General features: G+C 33.8%; 1 protein-coding gene across 1 annotated transcript; it reads right to left on the reverse strand.

Annotated features, from left to right (window-relative positions):
• Window positions 1-17,159: 17,159 nt before the first annotated feature.
• Window positions 17,160-19,825, reverse strand: LOC149212114 (CCG-binding protein 1-like). Its single transcript, XM_089390567.1, has 3 exons — window positions 19,675-19,825; window positions 18,018-18,091; window positions 17,160-17,689 (listed from the first exon to the last, which is right to left on the reverse strand). Exons 1-3 carry the CDS (start codon window positions 19,808-19,810, stop codon window positions 17,321-17,323), a joined length of 579 nt encoding a protein of 192 aa, XP_089246693.1. The 5' UTR covers window positions 19,811-19,825; the 3' UTR covers window positions 17,160-17,320.
• Window positions 19,826-23,013: the final 3,188 nt, after the last annotated feature.

The raw sequence follows: 23,013 nt of genomic DNA on the forward strand, positions 1-23,013 counted from the left end.
CAAATGCACCCAATGATCCCCAATTGCCCCTGTTTATTCTGCGTCAGGCGATAATCCATGTGGTACAGGGCAGGCAGGTGTCGTCCCACCTCACCCCACCCCTGTCCCATCACATTAACCAACTGTCTATACACCCGCATCCTGGGCATCAAAAAATATATTATTTTAACTTCACTTTCCAATTAAACTTATATTTTTTATGGTGTGTACTTGCATAGGTTCCACGTTAGAGTGGACTGTCAATTCCATGTAATTGTCAATGAGCAATTTTTTAAAATGGTTAATATCACGATTTGGAAAACATTTTGTATCAACATGCAACATGAGAATGTATTTATTCATGATAGGAATGTGAAATATTCATGTAATATCTTTGACCTTATCAATGAAGAGATGATACCCTTTTTGGATGCAACATAGAGCTCTTTGATTCCCCAAGGCATTGATAATAGTTGTGAGCCAAAATTTATATATTGCTTTCCACTTCTAACTAAAATGTTGTCCAAGGCATGTTTGATGATGTTAAAAAACATATGACTTACTCTTTTATTGGGGGAAATGGTTGATATTATGTTGGCCCACCCAATCTTCCCAAACCACCAAAGCAATTCTCTATGGTCATATATGGGATACTTTTCCTTTTTCACCATATCCACATTCCTTGTATTATGGGAAACCTAGTCTATGGTTAGAATTCATAGTGGACCCATTTCTCAAGGAAAAATCCTAACAGGCACATTGGCCTCCTCCTTCATTTCCTAGATGATCTTGCCACCCACACACTTCGTTATTTCCTTCTTAATTACAATAGAATTTTAGTTCATGCAATTAGGGTTGTAAAAGGAATGAAATGAAATGCGGGAAAGTAAACGAAACACATATGCACACACACATAAAGAATATATATTAGAGAGTAAAATAATATAGTGAAAACACAACTTCTATTAATAAATGAAGTAACAGAATATTGTAGAACACAAACTGGCTGGTGATGGTACCTATCTCTCAATAGAGAAATATGGTGGGTACATGTGTTTACAAAAGTTATTACAAGAGTTTGAAAAAACTCCATTTTAACACAAATAAAGAACCCTAGAGGTCCAAAACCCTAACCCTACAAGATGAAAAGACAAAGATTTTGTAGGGCCCCAGGTAGTTAGTTAGTACATTAACATCCCAAGGGTGCAATGTTTGCATATAATATTTGTTGGAAAGAACTATCCAAGGAATACAACTTTTGACCAATTTGATGATATTCCATTACAACCCCTGGCCCCTAAAATTTCCAAAGGCATCATTTAGGGCGTTAATATGGTACCATAAATTTTCCAACCAAAAATCATGGAAAAAAATTGCCAAGAAGATAGATAACAATTGAGATAGTGGAAGAGGTGGGTGGCCACTCATATCCATCTAGATCATCCCTCCTACCTTAGGAAGCAATGGTATCCATTGCATCAATTTCCATCATCATATGGAGAACGTTTTCCTAAGTTTGGCTCTTGGTGAGCCACATGCCTTGGTGAAGAAGCTACCTCACTTTGATAAATCGATAGAGTTTTATGTGTTGCTGGAGGGTATTATTTGTCTTGATGTCCATGTTCCAATCCATCATAGCCATGATTGAGTTTTGTGGTAGAAAATTGCTTAGCTACCTCTAAGGTATCCAATAGAGGTTGAAAATATTGTTGAAACACCTCCACATTAAATAATGGTTGCAAGTGAAGGAAAGGAAGAATACTTAACTCAAAAGAATTTTGACACACAACCTTTAAGATTGTGCAGGTTCCATATCAAACTGGTCTAATCTTCCTATGGGAGTGTATGAGACGCCACTCTTTCTATAAATGTAACCACACCTTACCACCCACTGGAATGCTTAAACATCTAAATAAGTTAGGTTTTCCTTATAATATTTTCCAAACCATTCCTTGTGCAAATTGGTTTTCTCATAAAAATTCTTTAACAATGTGTAACCACACTACCACTAAAATTTAATTAAGGAATGGTTTCATTCTAAAACAAAATTAAGGAATTGGTCCCTAACAATAATTGCAATGCATTAAGAAACTATTGAGCTAAAATGTTGGATCTTTATTAAGAGGATAAATCTCTTTATTTGATCTTATGTCCAAATCATATCTTGATTTTAGTACTGTGTTAATGTGTATTCCATTGAAAGAGTAGTGTTCTAAGATACTATAAAAAATTGGAAGTATTGAAGGATCGAAAATCTCTGCCTACAACATTATAAGGGAGACCACCTAGTCAAGAACTTAGAGCATCTCCTTTTGAGTTGAAATGGTGGTTCTGACTAGTTAAACTAGGCCCAATTACCTTCTCTCTATCTCCCTTAGCTTAAAGTATGACTTTCATCTACCAATAAAGAAGAGACATCAAATCAGTCCTCTTACTGATCAAACAAGAAAGTGATCCTTAAGCTGATCTAGGGTTCAGTCAAGCCACAACTAAAGTTTGCCTCTTTGATAAGAGGACTTCTAGAATGCAAAAAGTAGAACTAAATGCAAAGTATAATCTAAGATGCATCTAATCTTAGACCTATCTCGATTAAAGGACAAATTAGTCCTTCTCTCAATCAAGAGCAAGCTAAAAGGATGGGAAAATAAGCATGTAGGAATTGAAATAAAATGAAGGAACTAGATCAGGGAAATAGTTCACAAGATCTAATCCTTTTTGAAACAATTACGAACAACAAAATGCCTAATAATTAGTTACTAAACACTTAACTGTAAATAATGCCAACTCCTAATACAACATATACATAAGGACCAAATGATTCATGCCACAATACTGAAATAGTTCAAATACATGACATGTATGAAGCATGACATCTGTAAAATTAAATTGTTAGATAGATAACATCTCAAGGAGATAAAGGCCTATCCTTATACAAGTTCCAGTTTCGAATCTCATTTCTGATTAACTCTGCAAGATAGCTTGACCAGATTCCAAAAAAGGATTTCAATAACCAATCAACAATAGTGTTGAAACGCCACATACATACGCATACACTAGAAATGATATATGAAAACTGAAACATTTACTTCCAATAACAAAGAAAGCAATAGTGTTATGCAACCAATTACAAAAATAAATATTATTATAATGATGAATCAAGTTAGATAAAACAATAGAGAGTTACAGTAGTGCAAGTCGTCTGCTGACTCTAAACGCAATTCCCTACCTGCAAATATGGATCGGCCCTCACTACAATAGTTTAAATGAAACACAAACTTCATCCTTACAAACAGGTTGTAAGCCCAAGTATTACTCTGCCTCTTTTCTTACGAATTTGAATCCCTTATTCCTGTCGAGGAGATTGTATTCATACAGAGCTTAAGGTGAAATCATGAAAATAATAGCAGCTCCATGTATCTCTCAACAACTGAGATAATAATAAAAGAAATTAAATTAGGTCTCTGCTTCTGATGGATCAAAAGCCAAATGCAGATCTTCTTTGTTTTAGAAAGTGCCCAGTTTAGCTTCTTGCTGAGTTCAATTTGTTTTCTATTGATAAACACTAAGCAGATTGGCTGACAAGATCACGCTCTTCATGGTATTAGTCTTTGTTTAATCTTTTTCTTTGACTTCCTTTATCTATTTTGGTTTGGATCTTGACACGTGGTTGAGTATTTGTTGATTGAATGATCTATTCGATTCGGCCCAAGAATTTCCCAGAGCAAGAGTGACATGTGGCAGAGAGTGTTTGGAAATCCCATATCGAATTGTTACCTCCTCCTTATCAACCTTGGGTTCATCCTTGTTTTAGCCAAACAAATATTATTAGTTCTATTATTAAACTTAACCGAAAACCTAATTGAAAACTAAAAAAAATAAAATTCCCACAAAACCATTGAAAATAAACTTTTTAATTATTATAATAGTGACCCCATATGGAAGTGACAAGTGGAAAGAACAAAGTGGGGTTGGAGAAAAGCTCATCACAACTTTTGAAATGAGACAACATGGAAAACTTGCAATATAGGAAAGTTTTGATGCATCGAACGCGAAATTATATTAAAACATTATGATAAATATAAGCGGATCTGCAACAATATCGACAATCAGAGATTAGGGCTTATCGGAGGTGCCATTTTAAAAGTTCTGATAAAGTAGCAAATGCGATTTGATAATTAAATCGTAACTTAAGTCAAAATTTGTTTTGTGTATTGGAAGTGATGTGATATTGCATATTAGAGACTAGAGGCTATATGATATTGCCAATGGAGATCAGAGATGAATGGCTCTCGAAAATGGGAGGTCGGAGATGCATTGGAATATCAGCGATCGGAGGGAGCGATATATCAGAGTTCGGAGATCGACAGAGTGTTATATCAGAGTTTTTAAAATGTGTTTTGCAACAAAACCCCGATATGGCATTCTTTGATAAGGGGGAGCAGAGGAGGATTATGTAGTATATCGGTCTTTCATCCAATAAATGACAACCACTTTTACAATGGTCGAACTTTGGTTTGTATGATATGTTTGAATTAACACTCTGAAGTCCTATAAAAAGGGTTTGCCACATTATTATGAATCGTGGTTTAGAAAGAGATATTTCGATATCATTCATGATATGTTACAACTAAAGCCACTATTTAGAAAATAAAACCACTAATAATAATAATGAAAATCTTGGTTTCGGGGGCTATGTTTTATTCTTTAATCTAAGATGTTTAGAAAAAACTTATTTATAAAGTTTATTAACAAATAAACCTAATCAAACTTAGGAAAACTATAAAAATAAGACTTGAAATGAAGTAAACACACTCAAAGCCTACACACAATGCAAAAAAAGGTCCCCATAATTTTATTATATGGCTAAAATAAAAATTAAATAGGGGTTGTTGAGTACTACAACAAGAAGATAGTCAATTTCCCTCAAAAATAGAATGTAAGATTTAAATTTCAAATTATGTTAATTTCAAAACTTAAATATGATTAAATATCATAACAATATAAGCTTAAACCAAACCAGATTTAAATTTCAAATTATATTAACTCCAACACTTGAATATGATTAAGTATCATGACAATATAAGCCTAAACCAAATAGCAAAAATGATGAACCAAAGATATGTGTACAATAACAAATAACTTCAAAAGAAAACCGAATTAGGAATAGATTTTCAAAACTTAAAAAATTATATTCTATCATCCCTAAAATAGTCCCTTCATCATAAATAAAACTTAACCTCAAACTCAAAAGAGATGAAGTCAATATGATGGGAAGAAAACATTAAAGGTGCCTATAGAAAAGAGTATTTATACTGAAGTCCAAATTAGATCCAATTGTCATAATTTTGTGGAATTTTGTTATAATTTTGTGGAATTTTGCTATAATTTTGTGAGATTTTGTAAATTATTGATAGAAAATAATAAAATATTAAATTAATACTTAAATAATCAAAATTAGATGATTTGGATGAAAAAATTAATTAACCAATTTATTACCAATTTAACAATTATTGTTACAAAAGTTGAAGGAATTTGTCATGATAGAGGGAGCAATGCTAAGGAATATGAAAGTATTTTAAGTTTTAAGAAAGAGAACGTTGAAGGTTCACATTAAAGAAGATTTTGCTTCTTCCTCATGTGATGAAATTATATATATATATATATATATATATATTATTTGGTTAAAAGATTCAGTAAAATATAAAATTGTAAATAAGAAAAAAAAAGTATTAAGTGAAATTATTTCATTATTTAAAAAAATTATTAACATAAAATAAATATTACGAACAACAATGAAATAAGAGGAAAAAGAAAATATCAAATAAAATTATTTCATTATTAAAAAAAAATATCTAACATATAATAAATATTACCAATAAATGTGGAAAACAATAAAGTAACTTATAATAAATCATTGATGATTCTAAAATTAAATGAAATAGAGTTAATAAAAAAAATGGTTTCCATCTCATTAATAATTCGTACATTAAAACTAAACCTTCATATTGAAAGTAATGATATATGATTCAGTTATTATTTTAAAATGGAATGAAATGGAATTAATCAATAGCAAAAAAATATGAAAAATTTTAAATGGAATTCATCAATAGAAAAAAGTATGAAAGAATTTAAATCTAAATGGAATTCATCAATAGGAAAAAAGTACGAAAGAATAGAAAGTGATAAATATTTTCAAGCTCAATATAAACATCGCCCTTTTGTGCTGAAAGTGTTTTTGGCCAACTAGAAGCCTCATGAACACTCGAATTTTGCTTTCAACAAAAAATACTTACCATTCGTTATGGATTCTTATGGATTCACATGATTTAGGGAAAAAATGTATCACAAAGGTATGGTAATGTTGTGTGGAATAACATCTTGTAGTTGAAATAAAAGGCTATAACCATATTGTACTCATGCGCTTGTCTTGATAGTTTGAGAAACTTGATTTTATTAAATGGTCCAACTTATTCAGTTAGGTCAGACTCTGACTATTTTAATTAACTAATTATTGTAATGGTATTTTGAATGAGTTATCTTTATGTGAAATACTAATACATAAAATATGTATTAATATAACGTTCATATTATTATATTATTATGATTTTATAGCGTAATATTATTATGATATATTGAAGTGTGTACTTTAAATTAGGTTACTGATGGTTTTTTTAAGTGCGCAAAAAAAGTTATAGGTGTATATTAATATGGGACCTGTAAATTTTATTTTGTTAGTTGATATATTATTATATTTATTTATAAAGATGATTTGAAACATTATGAGAAATAAAGTTAATATATTGTAAGTTTGGTGTGGGCGTGAGGATTGGGATAATGTGTAAGGTATAAGAGTTTATAGGCATTGTGAGGTATAAAATGAATTATTTAGAAAAATAATGGTTTTATTATTATTATTGGCAATATATACTACTGCAGCCTTACAAATTGAATAGTTGATAAAAGATTATAGACATGAAGACATGATAGAGATAAAAAAAGATTTCCCGAAATATATCTCACAATGTTTAGGTTAAAAAATGTAAAAAATGACTAAATTATGACTTTATTTTAAATTATTATTGTTATTAATTATATAAAAAAATTAATATATGAATTAAACATATATACATTTTAAAAACATGTAACAATATTCTTAATCATTTACCCTCAATTTACCATTAAAGTTTTTAAGTTGTAAACAACTCTTGTTACAATATTATGGGCCAATATCATGGTTTATCAATACCACATGCCTAATATCTCATGTATTTATATGACATTTTATTTAATTATTAATTTGAAATAAACTAGCATTTGCACCAGATGTTGCAAAGGAAACGTCGTAAGTCGACAGCGCATATGGAAGAAGAACATAAATGAAAAATATGTGATATGTTAGGTGATCTAACTATAGCCAAATCTGAATGATAAAATAAATCTAAATGTTAAATGTAATACAATCAAACAATCTACTCAAACCAACGGCATGCACAACTTCCTTAGAATAGGATAAGTTTATCGTTATATTTCAGGTTAAAGATACAATGCTAAAGTTAGATCAGGCAGTTCTATTTTATTTTTCGCGTCTTTCTGAATTCAATTTTTATCAGTTAGATAGAGTGCAGATCCATATATCTAAGCAATATATATATTTTTATGAACCCTATGTGTCACTTATAAAAGAGAGTGAGAGTATCACTTCCCTTCGCTTAGCTAGGGATGGAGTTTGTCTCTCAGCACAATATGATCTTATTTTTATTATAATTAACCTTAAAACATGATTAAAAAACAAAAGCAGATTATAAATTTGTAATTGTCTAGAATTATAATGAAGACAAATGGGGTGGAGGGCATATTATATTATTCGGGAAAAGGCATTGTCATTGGAATCAGATGAAGGAAAAAATACAGAGAAGGCATAGATTCATAGATCCAAACAATTTTTCAAGGTTTTTTTCGTCACTTCAAAGGCCTTGAAAAAGCCTAAGCCTGTCCCTAGAAAAGCTCATTGTCCCCACAATCCAATTAAGTAAAGATAATTCACGGATGGCGTAGATACAAGCCGTTTTAGGAAATTGTAAGGTTCTGAATCATTTCAAAAGCCTCGCAAACCAATAGAGCATGGAGGAACTATGCCGTAGGAAATTTGACAGGTGAACCCATACCAGGCATCTCAAATTTCTATCCCATGTTTTGCCTTGAGCTTGACCAGAAATAGGTGGTTTTGAATGATTTTTATCATACACAGAACTGGCATATTATATTCAAAACAACCTAGAAAATTTTATTGCGGCCGGAACCTGGACAAGTAAAAAAATTCACAAAAGGCATACATATAGACCATCCAAACATTTTTCAAGATACTGGGTCATTTCAGAAACCAAAAAACATAAAATTAATAAAAACCAATTGATAAAAACCTAAAATTAATGAAATTTCATTAGAACGTTCATCTTTACATGTTAGACATTCCATAACGAAGAACCTTCAAACACATGACAAAACTGTCATTATGAGTTTGTGGATTAACCAAGTCATGAGAGGAAAGGATGAAACATAAAATTTATGATCTTATTTTTATTATAATTAACCTTAAAACATGATTAAAAAACAAAAGAAGATTATAAATTTGTGATTGTCTAGAATTATAACGAACAGTCATAAAACCAAAAATTTCACTGTTTTACCTTATAATTACAAGTGTCAGCAACGTTTATAATTCTACCACTTCTTCTTATTATTCTAAACCATTCAAACAAGCTGCTGCCATCTGGTATTTTGCTGCACCTATATATCATACATATCATTAAAGTACACTTTTCTTTGCAAATAGGAATAAAAATAGAGTGTTCTGTACTCCCATCTAAAAAATTTGGAAGAGTCAATTTGAGTGGAACACATTATAGAAGCTTCCAATGTCAATCGCGTGGCTTCTTTAAGTTGCTGGAGAAGATATTCTGCTAAACCATTCACATCCTCCAAGAGAAAATACAACCACTCATTTCCATTCACTGAAACAGCTTCGAATCTTTCGAAAATGTCTGGAATCACAAGAAGCCCTGCAGATTATATTGACAAATTCACAACGCTATCAGAAGAAAGTGAAATGTAACACGTTTAATTGATTAAGAAATTAAGACTTGACCGACTTTTTAATGTGAGGAATTTTTCTAAGAAAAGAGGGAATATATCCTATTTCGCCTGGTCAAACAAATTAACAATATATCAATGCTTTTCACATGATAAGTGGATTGAAGTTGAAAAAAAAAAGCATCAGTACAATATGTTTGTACGAAAACTACACCCAGGAGTCAGGGGCATATTATATGGGTAACTAAGACAAGTGGGGTGGAGGGCATATTATATTATTTGGGAAAAATCACTGTCATTGGAATCAGATGAATGAAAAAATATAGAGAAGGCATAGATTCGTAGATCCAAACAATTTTTAAGGGTTTCTTTTTATCACTTCAAAGGCCTTGAAAAAGCCTCGAGCCTGTCCCTAGAAAAGCTCATTGTCCCCACAATCAAATTAAGTAAAGATAATTCACGGATGGTGTAGATACAAGCCGTTTTAGGAAATTGTAAGGTTCTGAATCATTTCAAAAGCCTCGAAAACCAGTAGAGCATGGAGGAACTATGCCGTAGGAGCTTTGACAGGTGAACCCATACCAGGCATCTCAAATTTCTATCCCATGTTTTTCCTTGAGCTTGACCAGAAAATAGGTGGTTTTGAATCATTTTTATCATACACAGAACTGGCATATTATATTCAAAACAACCTAGAAAATTTCATTGTGGCCGGAACCTGGACAAGTAAAAAAATTCACAAAAGCCATACATATAGACCATTCGAACATTTTTCAAGATACTGGGTCGTTTCAGAAACCAAAAACCTAAAATTAATAAAAACCAATCGATAAAAACCTAAAATTAATGAAATTTCATTAGAACGTTCATCTTTACATGTTAGACATTCCATAACGAAGAACCGTCAAACACATGACAGAACTATCATTATGAGTTTGTGGATTAACCAAGTCAAGAGAGGAAAGGATGAAACATAAAATTTTATGATCTTATTTTTATTATAATTAACCTTAAAACATGATTAAAAAACAAAAGCAGATTATAAATTTGTAATTGTCTAGAATTATAACGAACAGTCATAAAACCAAAATTTTATGATCTTATTTTTATTATAATTAACCTTAAAACATGATTAAAAAACAAAAACAAATTATAAATTTGTAATTGTCTAGAATTATAACGAACAGTCACAAAACCAAAATTTTCACTGTTTTACCTTATAATCACAAGTCTCAGCAACGTTTATAATTCTACCACTTCTTCTTATTATTCTAAACCATTCATACAAGCTGCTACCATCTGGTATTTGGGTGCACCTCTATATCATACATATCATTAAAGTACACTTCTTCTTATTATTCTAAACCATTCATACAAGCTACTGCCATCTGGTATTTGGGTGCACCTCTATATCATACATATCATTAAAGTACACTTTTCTTTGCAAATAAGAATAAAAATAGAGTGTTCTGTACTCCCATCTGAAAAATTTGGTAGAGTCAATTTGAGTGGAACACATTATAGAAGCTTCCAATGTCAACCACGTGGCTTCTTTAAGTTGCTGGAGAAGATATTCTGCTAAACCATTCACATCCTCCAAGAGAAAATACAACCACTCATTTCCATTCACTAAAACAGCTTCGAATCTTTCAAAAATGTCTGGAATCACAAGAAGCCATGCAGATCATATTGAAAAATTCACAACGCTATCAGAAGAAAGTGAAATGTAACATGTTTAATTGATTAAGAAATTAAGACTTGCCCGACTTTTTAATGTGAGGAATTTTTCTAAGAAAAGAGGGAATATATTATATTTCGCCTGGTCAAACAAATTAACAATATATCAATGCTTTTTCACCTGATAGGTGGATTGAAGTTGAAGAAAAAAAGCATCAGTATAGTATGATGGTACGAAAACTACACCCAAGAGTCAGGGGCATATTATATGGGTAACTAAGACAAATGGGGTGGAGGGCATATTATATTATTCGGGAAAAATCATTGTCATTAGAATCAGATGAAGGAAAAAATACAGAGAAGGCATAGATTCGTAGATCCAAACAATTTTTCAAGGTTTTTTTGTCACTTCAAAGGCCTTGAAAATACCTAGAGCTTGCCCCCAGAAAAGCTCATGGTCCCCACAATCCAATTAAGTAAAGATAATTCACGGATGGCATAGATTCAAGCCGTTTTAAGAAATTGTAAGGTTTTGAATCATTTCAAAAGCCTCGGAAACCAGTAGAGCATGGAGGAAATATGTCGTAGGAACTTTGACAGGTGAACCCATACCAGGCATCTCAAATTTCTATCCCATGTTTTACCTTGAGCTTGACCAGAAAATAGGTGATTTTGAATCATTTCTATCATACACAAAACTGGCATATTATATTCAAAACAACTTAGAAAATTTCATTGTGGCCAGAACTTGGACAAGTAAAAAAATTCACAAAAGCCATAAATGTAGACCATTCGAACATTTTTCAAGATACTGGGTGGTTTCAGAAACCAAAAACCCTGGAAAACTCTGGCACTTGGAAAATTAAACCCTTCGAACTCTGAAATGTAGATCTATGCAGTTATTACTAAGATATTAGAAATTTTCAGTGTGACCATAACCTGGTAAAGTAAAAAAATTCACAGAAGCCATTCGGGAGTCTGATATCATACACCACGTCGGTGCTAGAACGCGGGGTTTGGAGCATACAGATAAATAAAAAGTATGCCCAAATTGTGCTTGCTTATTGCAATTGATAAAAACCTAAAATTAATGAAATTTCATTAGAACGTTCATCTTTACATGTTAGGCATTCCATAACGAAGAACCTTCAAACACATGACAGAACTATCATTATGAGTTTTTGGATTAACCAAGTCATGAGAGGAAAGGATGAAACATAAAATTTTATGATCTTATTTTTATTATAATTAACCTTAAAACATGATTAAAAAACAAAAGCATATTATAAATTTGTAATTGTTTCGAATTATAACGAACAGTCATAAAACCAAAATTTTCACTGTTTCACCTTATAATTACAAGTGTCAGCAACGTTTATAATTCTACCACTTCTTCTTATTATTCTAAACCATTCATACAAGCTACTGCCATCTGGTATTTCGCTGCACCTCTATATCATACATATCATTAAAGTACACTTTTCTTTGCAAATAAGAATAAAAATAGAGTGTTCTGTACTCCCACCTGAAAAATTTGGAAGATTCAATTTGAGTGGAACACATTATAGAAGCTTCCAATGTCAACGGTGTGGCTTCTTTAAGTTGTTGGAGAAGATATTCTGCTAAACCATTCACATCCTCCAAAAGAAAATACAACCACTCATTTCCATTCACTGAAACAGCTTCGAATCTTTCGAAAATGTCTGGAATCACAAGAAGCCCTGCAGATCATATTGACAAATTCACAACGCTATCAGAAGAAAGTGAAATGTAACACGTTTAATTGATTAAGAAATTAAGACTTGACCGACTTTTTAATGTGAGGAATTTTTCTAAGAAAAGAGGGAATATATCCTATTTCGCATGGTCAAACAAATTAACAATATATTAATGCTTTTTCACATGATAGGTGGATTGAAGTTGGAAAAAAAAAGCATCAGTACAATATGTTTGTACGAAAACTACACCCAGGAGTCAGGGGCATATTATATGGGTAACTAAGACAAATGGGGTGGAGGGAATATTATATTATTCGGGAAAAATCATTGTCATTGGAATCAGATGAAGGAAAAAATACAGAGAAGGCATAGATTCGTAGATCCAAACAATTTTTCAAGGTTTTTTTTGTCACTTCAAAGGCCTTGAAAAAGCCTAGAGCCTGTCCCTAGAAAAGCTCATTGTCCCCACAATCCAATTAAGTAAAGATAATTCACGGATGGCGTAGATACAAGCCGTTTTAGGAAATTGTAAGGTTCTGAATCATTTCAAAAGCCTCGGAAACCAGTAGAGCATGGAGGAACTATGTCGTAGGAACTTTGACAGGTGAACCCATACCAGGCATCTCAAATTTCTATCCCATGTTTTGCCTTGAGCTTGACCAGAAAATAGGTGGTTTTGAATAATTTTTATCATACACAGAACTGGCATATTATATTCAAAACAACCTAGAAAATTTCATTGTGGCCGAAACCTGGACAAGTAAAAAAATTCACAAAAGCCATACATATAGACCATTCGAAATTTTCCCTCCTTTGTTGTACTTTTTCTTCTCACTGTCCATGGTTTCAGTCTGCATGATAAAACCCTAGGTTTGGTAGGAGGAAAGGGTAGGGTAGTATTGGGAAAACAGGGAAAATGGGACAATTGTGTTGAGGGAAGGGAATGAAGGGGTTAGGGGTTAGGTAAATTTATGGGAAAATTCTAGGGGGTAGGGATAGGTGTTAGGGAGTGTAGGTAGGTGGAATTTCCTGAAAAGAGTGAGGGGAAGTAGGGAAAAAGGACAAAAAAATGTCCTAGCCTAGGAATTTGCCAAAAACACAACGTGGGGCTAGGGTTTTGGGGAAAATGATGGGAATGAGGGAGAGGAGTGTGGGAAAGGGTTGAGGGAGGTGTATGAGGTGTGTTCAGGGGTATTAGGGCAAGAAACTAGGAGTTTTAACCTTGAATTGAAGCAGAAACCAAAGGACACCAAAAGCGCAGTGAAATCCCTAGGAGAGGGAATTCACCACTTGCTGAAGAAAATCTCTGTATAAAAGTTGATGTGACGTTGTACTTACTTGGTGTGAAGGCTATGGATCCTGTAGACTGATGAAATCACCCTGCTATAGCTTCCTTTTGCCTCGTTTTCCAAAAGCGCAGTGAAACTACCAGAAGCACAACGAAACTGCGAGAAGCGCAGCGAAACTGGGAAAGCAAGGGTTTTAATGAGGAATTTCGATGCTCTGGTGGCTGGGATGATGCTCAATGGTAGAGAGATGCTCAATGAAGGTGAAATGAGCAATTAGGAAACTTGGATGGTCTTCTTATAGGCAGGAAGTCGATTTTTTGATGATGGCATGACATCATATGTCTTTTTGAGAAATGATGAAATATGGTAGTGTACTGCAGTTTTATTACTTTATTCAGCATAGTTACATCTTCACAAGGAGGAAAATGAACCTTAGAAAACTCTTTGAACACTTTTCCCTAATTACTACTCCCATAATGGTGACATGAGGTGATGACATGACCCCTTTACGACTCTTCGATGATATGACCTAACAATTACAACAAATGGACATCTTAGATCATGATTTGGACCTTTAGACCTTTGCAGTATAAGTGAACATGAAATGATAACCAAGATACCCTTTGGTGACCCTTTACAAGGAGTGATGACAAGACCATGACAGTGTTTATTGACCTTGCGAATGGAGGGAGTAGTAATGACCTAGAACTGAACAATGATCAAATTTTATTTGAAAATTTATTTGAAACTATAACAATTTGACCTAGGACCCTATCAACCATATTGAAAGAGTACATTTGATCACTGGTGACTCATAGACACTAAAACACTTGTCTACTGATATTGAACAAAAAGTATTTCATTCAAATTGGACATATATACCAGGCATGGCTGAGTCAACCATAAGCTCTAAAAATAATTGAGGGATGTTGCAACAGTCCATATCAAAAGGTTGCAATACTCAGCTTCACATGGTCACGTCTCAAATCATGATCAACCATCAAGGCTATACTCTTAATCACTCACTGGATTGAATACCCTATTCAATCACTAAGATATAAAGACAGGCCTCATAAACACCTAATAAGGTATTCCTATGGCCTCTTATTGAATCAAGGATAGCTTGAATTTAGCCACATTTTCTACAACAATCAACGGATGGGGGGCCTCAGTTTGAAGAAGCAAATATCCCATTGACATAATCCGCAAACCCTAAATGGAAATGGAAACTAACTTAAGGACAATCTGTGGACACCAAAATCTAATTTTCCAAATTAAGAATTCCCCCAAAAAACAACAATCAAACAAAGTATTGATTAAGAAGAGTGACTTCAATCATATGGTAGCATGGATAGCTAATTCACATACTGAATACTCATAATTCAAATATGAGGCATGAGTGTTCGGTTTTTATTATCCAGTGAAGAACAAACAATGAAACCAGAATAATTTACTCACAATATGCTCTACTCCATTCCTGGTGGAGCACACATCACATTTAGAAAAATGTATCGTACATATAATATTTACATTAGCCATAAATAGTGAAGGCTCTTAGAAAACTGCAGTCAACTGCTTTCTTCCTCCCAAAGAACACTGGGAATATATAGGAAACAGAGTGGACCGAGATCATAATGAAATGAAAGTAGAGCCCTACTTATTGTATCTTACAAATGACCTGCTGGAGGTGACCAGTGTCACAAACTCGAACACAATTCAAAACATACAAATAGTTTCACTCTCTACTGATATTGAACAAAAGAACAAAAAGAATTTCATTCAAATTGGACATATATACCAGGCATGGCTGAGTCAACCATAAACTCTAAAAATAATTGAGGGATGTTGCAACAGTCCATATCAAAAGGTTGCAATACTCAGCTTCACATGGTCACGTCTCCAATCATGATCAACCATCAAGGCTATACTCTTAATCACTCACTGGATTGAATACCCTATTCAATCACTAAGATATAAAGACAGGCCTCATAAACACCTAATAAGGTATTCCTATGGCCTCTTATTGAATCAAGGATAGCTTGAATTTAGCCACATTTTCTACAACAATCAACGGATGGGGGGCCTCAGTTTGAAGAAGCAAATATCCCATTGACATAATCCACAATCCCTAAATGGAAATGGAAACTAACTTAAGGACAGTCTGTGGACACCAAAATCTAATTTTCCAAATTAAGAATTCCCCCAGAAACCAACAATTAAACAAAGTGTTGATTAAGAAGAGTGACTTCAATCATATGGTAGCATGGATAGCTAATTCACATACTGAATACTCATAATTCAAATATGAGGCATGAGTGTTCGGTTTTTATTATCCAATGACGAACAGACAATGAAACCAGAATAATTTACTCACAATATGCTCTACTCCATTCCTGGTGGAGCACACATCACATTTAGAAAAATGTATCGTACATATAATATTTACATTAGCCATAAACAGTGAAGGCTCTTAGAAAACTGCAGTCAACTGCTTTCTTCCTCCCAAAGACCACTGGGAATATATAGGAAACAGAGTGGACCAAGATCATAATGAAATGAAAGTAGAGCCCTACTTATTGTATCTCACAAATAACCTGCTGGAGGTGACCAGTGTCACAAACTCGAACACAATTCAAAACATACAAATAGTTTCACTCTCTACTCATATTGAACAAAAGAACAAAAAGAATTTCATTCAAATTGGACATATATACCAGGCATGGCCGAGTCAACCATAAAATCTAAAAATAATTGAGGGATGTTGCAATAGTCCATATCAAAAGGTTGCAATACTTAGCTTCCAATGGTCACATCTCCAATCATGATCAACCATCAAGGCTATACTCTTAATCACTCACTGGATTGAATACCCTATTCAATCACTAAGATATAAAGATAGGCCTCATAAACACCTAATAAGGTATTCCTATGGCCTCTTATTGAAGCAAGGATAGCTTGATTTTAGCCACATTTTCTACAACAATCAACGGATGGGGGGCCTCAGTTTGAAGAAGCAAATTTCCCATTGACATAATCCACAATCCCTAAATGGAAATGGAAACTAATTTAAGGACAGTCTGTGGACACCAAAATCTAATTTGCCAAATTAAGAATTCCCCCAGAAACCAACAATTAAACAAAGTATTGATTAAGAAGAGTGACTTCAATCATATGGTAGCATGGAAGGCTAATTCACATACTGAATACTCATAATTCAAATATGAGGCATGAGTGTTCGGTTTTTATTATCCAGTGATGAACAAACAATGAAACCAAAATAATTTACTCACAATATGCTCTACTCCATTCCTAGTGGAGCACACATCACATTTAGAAAAATGTATTGTACATATAATATTTACATTAGCCATAAATAGTGAAGGCTCTTAGAAAACTGCAGTCAACTGTTTTCTTCCTCCCAAAGAACACTGGGAATATATAGGAAACAGAGTGGACCGAGATCATAATGAAATGAAAGTAGAGCCCTACTTATTGTATCTTACAAATGACCTGCTGGAGGTGACCAGTGTCACAAACTCGAACACAATTCAAAACATACAAATAGTTTCACTCTCTGGATGAGGTAAATATCGAAAATCGTCTCAGCATTTTTGTATAGGGTGAATCAGGCATCTTTTCCCTCTCCTCTTCATCCAGATCTTCCTGGGATTTTGGCAATTCATCTGGTTGAATGAAAGGATGTTCTTTTGGTGAATTGGCATCACTAACTGGAGAACTGGATGAAGTCATTGGGATTTGTTCTTTGCTCTGAGCCTCATTTTGCAGCTTTGGCATTTTTGCAATCGTGCTTACATTGCCAATGAGAGATTTGATGCCCCCTGATTGTCTCACTAAGTTTTCCATTCGTTCCAAGGGCTGACAGTCAGAGATTCCATCCTCTGAAGATGAAACATTACACAGCTCCTCAGATTCCTCCTGCAAATTTTACATTTTATATTCTCGTTAAACACATTAGAATGTGTATCTAGCTCATAAGGCTAGCATTCCAGATCTTTTTTGCGTCTGTGCTATATTTCAGCAATTTTCAACCGAGCAAAATATATAAAAGTGGATACAAGCTCTTCATTTGCTGATCAGAATTCTTGCATCACTATAAAAATTGGGAAAGTTCACCAACTATTTAGGAAAGCGTGTAGTTCCTTAATGCTTTTCAACTATTCTGATATAATAATCACTTCTTACATCTGGCCTCTTACTCTTACATGCTAAACAGAACAAATATCAATGTTTATGAAAATCAAACCTTCATCTTCTCAAATTCAAAAAATGTCTCCCAGCAGCTGAATGATTCCTCGCCTTCTAGAGTTGAACATCGCTCTGCAGAGAAAATTTAAGTTACCTTAACTGGACTTGGATATATCAACCATAAAAAGAAATCAAGAATATGCTCATCTCAGCAATTGTAGAAGATTCAAGTACAAGAAATTTGCACAATCTCGAAGTAATAATTCAGTCCTAGGCAAAGTAGTCCAATAGGTCTTCATCAATCTCAAATTTGAATTTTAGAAGTATCCATTTACTAACGAAGTTCCATTCAGCATAAATCCATCTTAACTCTTTATTTGGAAAAGAAACCATTACACTAGCAGCTCAACGTAACTTATATAAAAACTTGTGCTCTTTTGTTGTGAGGTCCAACAGAGATATCAGTGTCAAATCTTAATTTTGAAATAAGTACTCATTCACTTACCAATTTAAGATGTTCCAAGTACCATAAATCTAACTTAAACCTGAATACAGGGATCAAAAGGCAATTAAACAACAATTAATAGATCCAGGGTTTATATATATCCTATTTGTTTTTGTACGGATAGGACCATTATGAACACAAAGACATGAAGAAATGACATCTTCCCCATTAGGGCATTAAAGCACCTCATTTCTATTTGATACTGGGATCAATAACAATGTCAGTGTCATATTCTGTAGGTTCTTTCTAGTTTGTAGTTGTATTTATGTGGGATGGTTCGTTTTTTCTAGTGTAGTTGTATTTACTATTTATGTCGGATGGTTAAACCAATTGAAGTAACTCTCAAAGTTATGATTGTTATCTATGTGATATTAGAAGATATTATTACAGTGGCATATCCATATAATGGAATTTCATTCAAAAGTCATTAAAAGATAGATACGCGTTTCATATGATATACCCCATTTACAAAGACTTCGTTATCCCTCTTTAGGGAAAGATCCTGAAAGACCAACCCTTCATATGGTTGGCCCTGGAAGATCTTACAGGAGAAGTTAAAAGTAAAAGGAATCCTAAAAGGTCTTAATCATAGTTCAAGGCAAGGAAGTAGGTACGCAATAGCGATATATAGAGACAGCAGAACGTAGACACTATCTTAGCCACTGTAATTCATATAGTTGCAAAATCTAGGTAAATTCCCCCACAAATTATAAATAGCCTAAGATTTTAAACAGCAGAACGTAGACACTATCTTAGCCACTGTAATTCATATAGTTGCAAAATCTAGGTAAATTCCCCCACAAATTATAAATAGCCTAAGATTTTAAATACCTCTTTTAGAAAGGTTGGTCTTGAGAGGTTAATCCACCCACATCTTCCTACAATCAAATTTTGAATTTTAGATCCCAAATATTGGTCTCTTAAGTTCTGAACATCGTTTCTGAAAGAAATTCATTGATTTCCCATAGATGTAAACTGAACCATGTGGTTCAATCATATCAGAAATGCATAGGTCTCAGAACACAGTTTTATCTAGCCCATTCATTCATTCAAGAGACAGAAGATACCAACTAATCCGTAATCACATTTTCTGCTTTCTTCAAGGAGGAATTTTTTGAGTGCAGCCCATTGAATGTAAAGGCCTCAGAATATAGTTTGATCTAAAGCATGCATTCATTGAACATACAAAACTGAGAAGATACCAACTTACCCATAATGGCCTTTTCTACTTTCTTCAACAGGTGAGATTCCCTTACTTCCTTAGTAATCTTGTCCCTGCTGAATGGCTCAAGCTTGGGTGTCTGAGCAGTCTGATGAGATGGGCTCTTAGATTTCTGGTCTGACATTGCAAGTATCTAATTCATATGGTTCCTTCCAAGCCCACCAATTTTCTTCTGAGGCTGTGCTGAAGCACAACCCACGTGAAACTGTACTTCAAATTGGGTGAATTGCATATGGTATATGGTTATGAAGTATGAATTGCCCAAAGCATAAAACAGTTCATAAACTTGGAAAATTAAACCCTTCGAACTCTGAAATGTAGATCTATACAGTTATCACTAAGATATTGGAAATTTTCATTGTGACCATAATCTGGTAAAGTAAAAAAATTCAGAGAAGCCATTCTCGCTCTTCTTGTCACTTTGGAGTATTTGTCTGATTTCTGTTTATTAGAGGATGAAGAACTATACCTTTGCCTGGCCGAAGTCGATCCACTGACCTGCGACCTACTGTGAGCGGGATGACCTCGCATCGTCGGCATCGATGTTGTTAACCCTATTGTACAGCGTCGCGCTCTGAACGGAGAGCTTCCCATCGAAAGCGAGGCTTTCCAGTTCATCTTTCTCGGTCCAGAGATCGATTCCCCCAGGCTTCTGAAACCTGTCGGCCAAGGCTTGGAGATGCTTGTCAGCCGTAACGGCGAACAAAGTAGGGGCTTTGGCGGACTTTTCCCAGGGCTTTTCAAGATTGGCCGTGGCTGCTCTGAGCTCTGCTCGCTTCCACATTTCGTAAAGCTAGCGCTCTCAGGAGGCGGGCTTTGAAGAGCTGCTTGGGTTTCTGCTCTTGCATTCTCTTCCACTGCCATTTGATCGAACGGTTCAGCATTTCCCAATCGTCTAACATATTATCTAAGGGTATCTAAGGGTGACAAGTGGACATGAAGGGAGTTGATTTCAGAGGGAAACGCCTTACCGCGTAATTATTTAAAAGAGCATAACTAATTTGAAGATAAATATTAACTTATTTTTGAATTACTATTATGAATATTCTAATATATTTCATGGAGCTTAAATTTCTACCATTCACCTTTTCATTAAATTAAAATTATGAATTAAAAATTCATTAAAAAGACTGGACCAAATATTTTTTGAAAACTATTTATTAATATTTAATAAAATTAAAGATATTCTTTAATATCTCATAAATACATTATGAAGTATACATTATGAAGTTATAAGTTTATGGAGTGGAAAAAATATAATGTGAATGCATTAGCATGATAAAAACATTGAATTGAGTTATGACATGTTATGACTGTCATTATTATCAAAACTACGAAAATATAGTTATCATTATTATCAAAACTGTTATTAAATGGTAAAATTATAGTTATTAGCAAAATTTTATAAAATAGCATGAAAAAAATTAATGCTAATGTTTGATAGCAGTTGCAATTTCATCTATATAATGATGTGCACAACATAATTAAAAAAAAGAAAATGAAGTGAGAATTTCAGAGCCTTTCCGTTCGAATTGCTTCAGCGATGGGAAACGCCTAAACAATAGACGTTTTAACTGCCGCATGACATCAAAGAGCAATAATTGATCACGCCTGCATTCACATCTCTTTACGATTCATTCTTCTGTCGTTGGAAGACAAAGTGCTCCACATGGGTTCAGGCAATTGCAGGCGTAGATTGTCAGCCTGTATTGGCCCATTGCGACGATGGGAAATATTTATATATTTTGTGTATATATCCCATTAAACAAAACCCATTGACCGGGGCATTGCTGGTCCTGCAAATTTTAAATGTTCACAGGCATATTCATACATCATACTCAGTTATAGTAAATTAATATAAATTGCAGAATCTATGAAGCAAATCTCAGAGCAGTTATATTGTGGGTCTGAAAGTACCGTGAAAATAATTCTACCACCTTAACCATCACTGCAAATCCAGGACCAAAAGCGCATTTAAAAAATTCGCAGCAGAATGATTTGGTCGTGCTAAAATGGCATATGGGCAATGGCCACAATTTATTTTCGCTAGCAAATTTGTTCAGGGTCACAAAATAGCTTTGGTCGTGGTAAAATGGGGTAGGGGCAATGACCATAATCTATTTTGGCTAGCAAATTGGTTTAGGGTTACAAAATAGAATTTAGTGATTTTTTTTTTTCAAAAAATTTGACAGTAAGAGTGATTGAATCTTGGTTTTGATGGTGGAAATAGTTTTAGCACAGTAAAAAATCTGATCATCCAAAATCTTGAAACTTGATAGTTGTAATCGCTGTAAAATGACATATGGGCAATGGCCACCATTTATTTTGGCTATCAAATTTGATCCCAGTCAGAAAGTCTTTGGAATCTAGTGATTTTTTTTTTCAAAAAACTTGACAGTAAGAGTGCTTGAATCCTGGTTTTGATGGTGGAAATAGATTCAGCACCATCAAAAACCTAGGGCACCCAAAATCTTCAAACTTGACAGTTGTAATCACTGTAAAATGACATGTGGGCAATGGCCACAATTTATATTTGCTAGCAAATTTGTCCTAGGTCAGAAAATGACTGGAATCTAGCCATTTTTTTCTCTCAAAGAGAGTACGAGTGTTTGAATCCTGGTTTTGATACCCAAAATCTTGAACCCTGATGGTTGTAATCACTGTAAAATGACCTATGGGCAATGACCACAATTTATTTGGGCTAGCAAATTTGTTAAAGATTAACAGTGAGAATGATTGAATCCTGGTTTTGATCTTGGAAATAGATTCAGCGCCATCAAAAACCTGGGGCACCCAAAATCTTGAAACTTGACAATTGTAATGAATATAAACTAACATGGACAATGACCACAATTTATTTTGGCTAACAAATCCTAGAATCTAACCATTTTTTTTAAAATAAAAATAAATTAATTAACGATAAAAACAAATTCAACACCATAAAAAAACAGACCGCCAAAATCTTAAAACTCTTAAAATTCCTGGAAAATTCTATCAAAATTCGAAATCTGGCGTTTTGGTTGTCTGACACATTCGAAGTCTGGCGTTTTGGTTTTGGCACCAACGTTCGCTTTCAGTTACAAGATGGAATCGTTGTTTAAAGTGCGGCCGTCCTGCTCAGAATGCCCGTACACACGTGCCGTACTTAGCTGGGACCACCGACGGAACCGTTGACCACCTAATCCTTCAGACCGTTGGATCTTTGAGTTGCTTCGTTGTGAATTTTTTTATTTTCCTTCTAATTGAGAAACATTATTAAACTAATCATTCAATATTACAATTATAAATATATATAATATTAAAATTTATACTGCATGCAAATCAAGG

Source organism: Pinus tabuliformis, chromosome 1_1 (assembly GCF_031772625.1).
Source record: "Pinus tabuliformis cultivar Carrire ecotype Pingquan chromosome 1_1, CPIR1, whole genome shotgun sequence".
NCBI lineage: Eukaryota > Viridiplantae > Streptophyta > Pinopsida > Pinales > Pinaceae > Pinus > Pinus tabuliformis.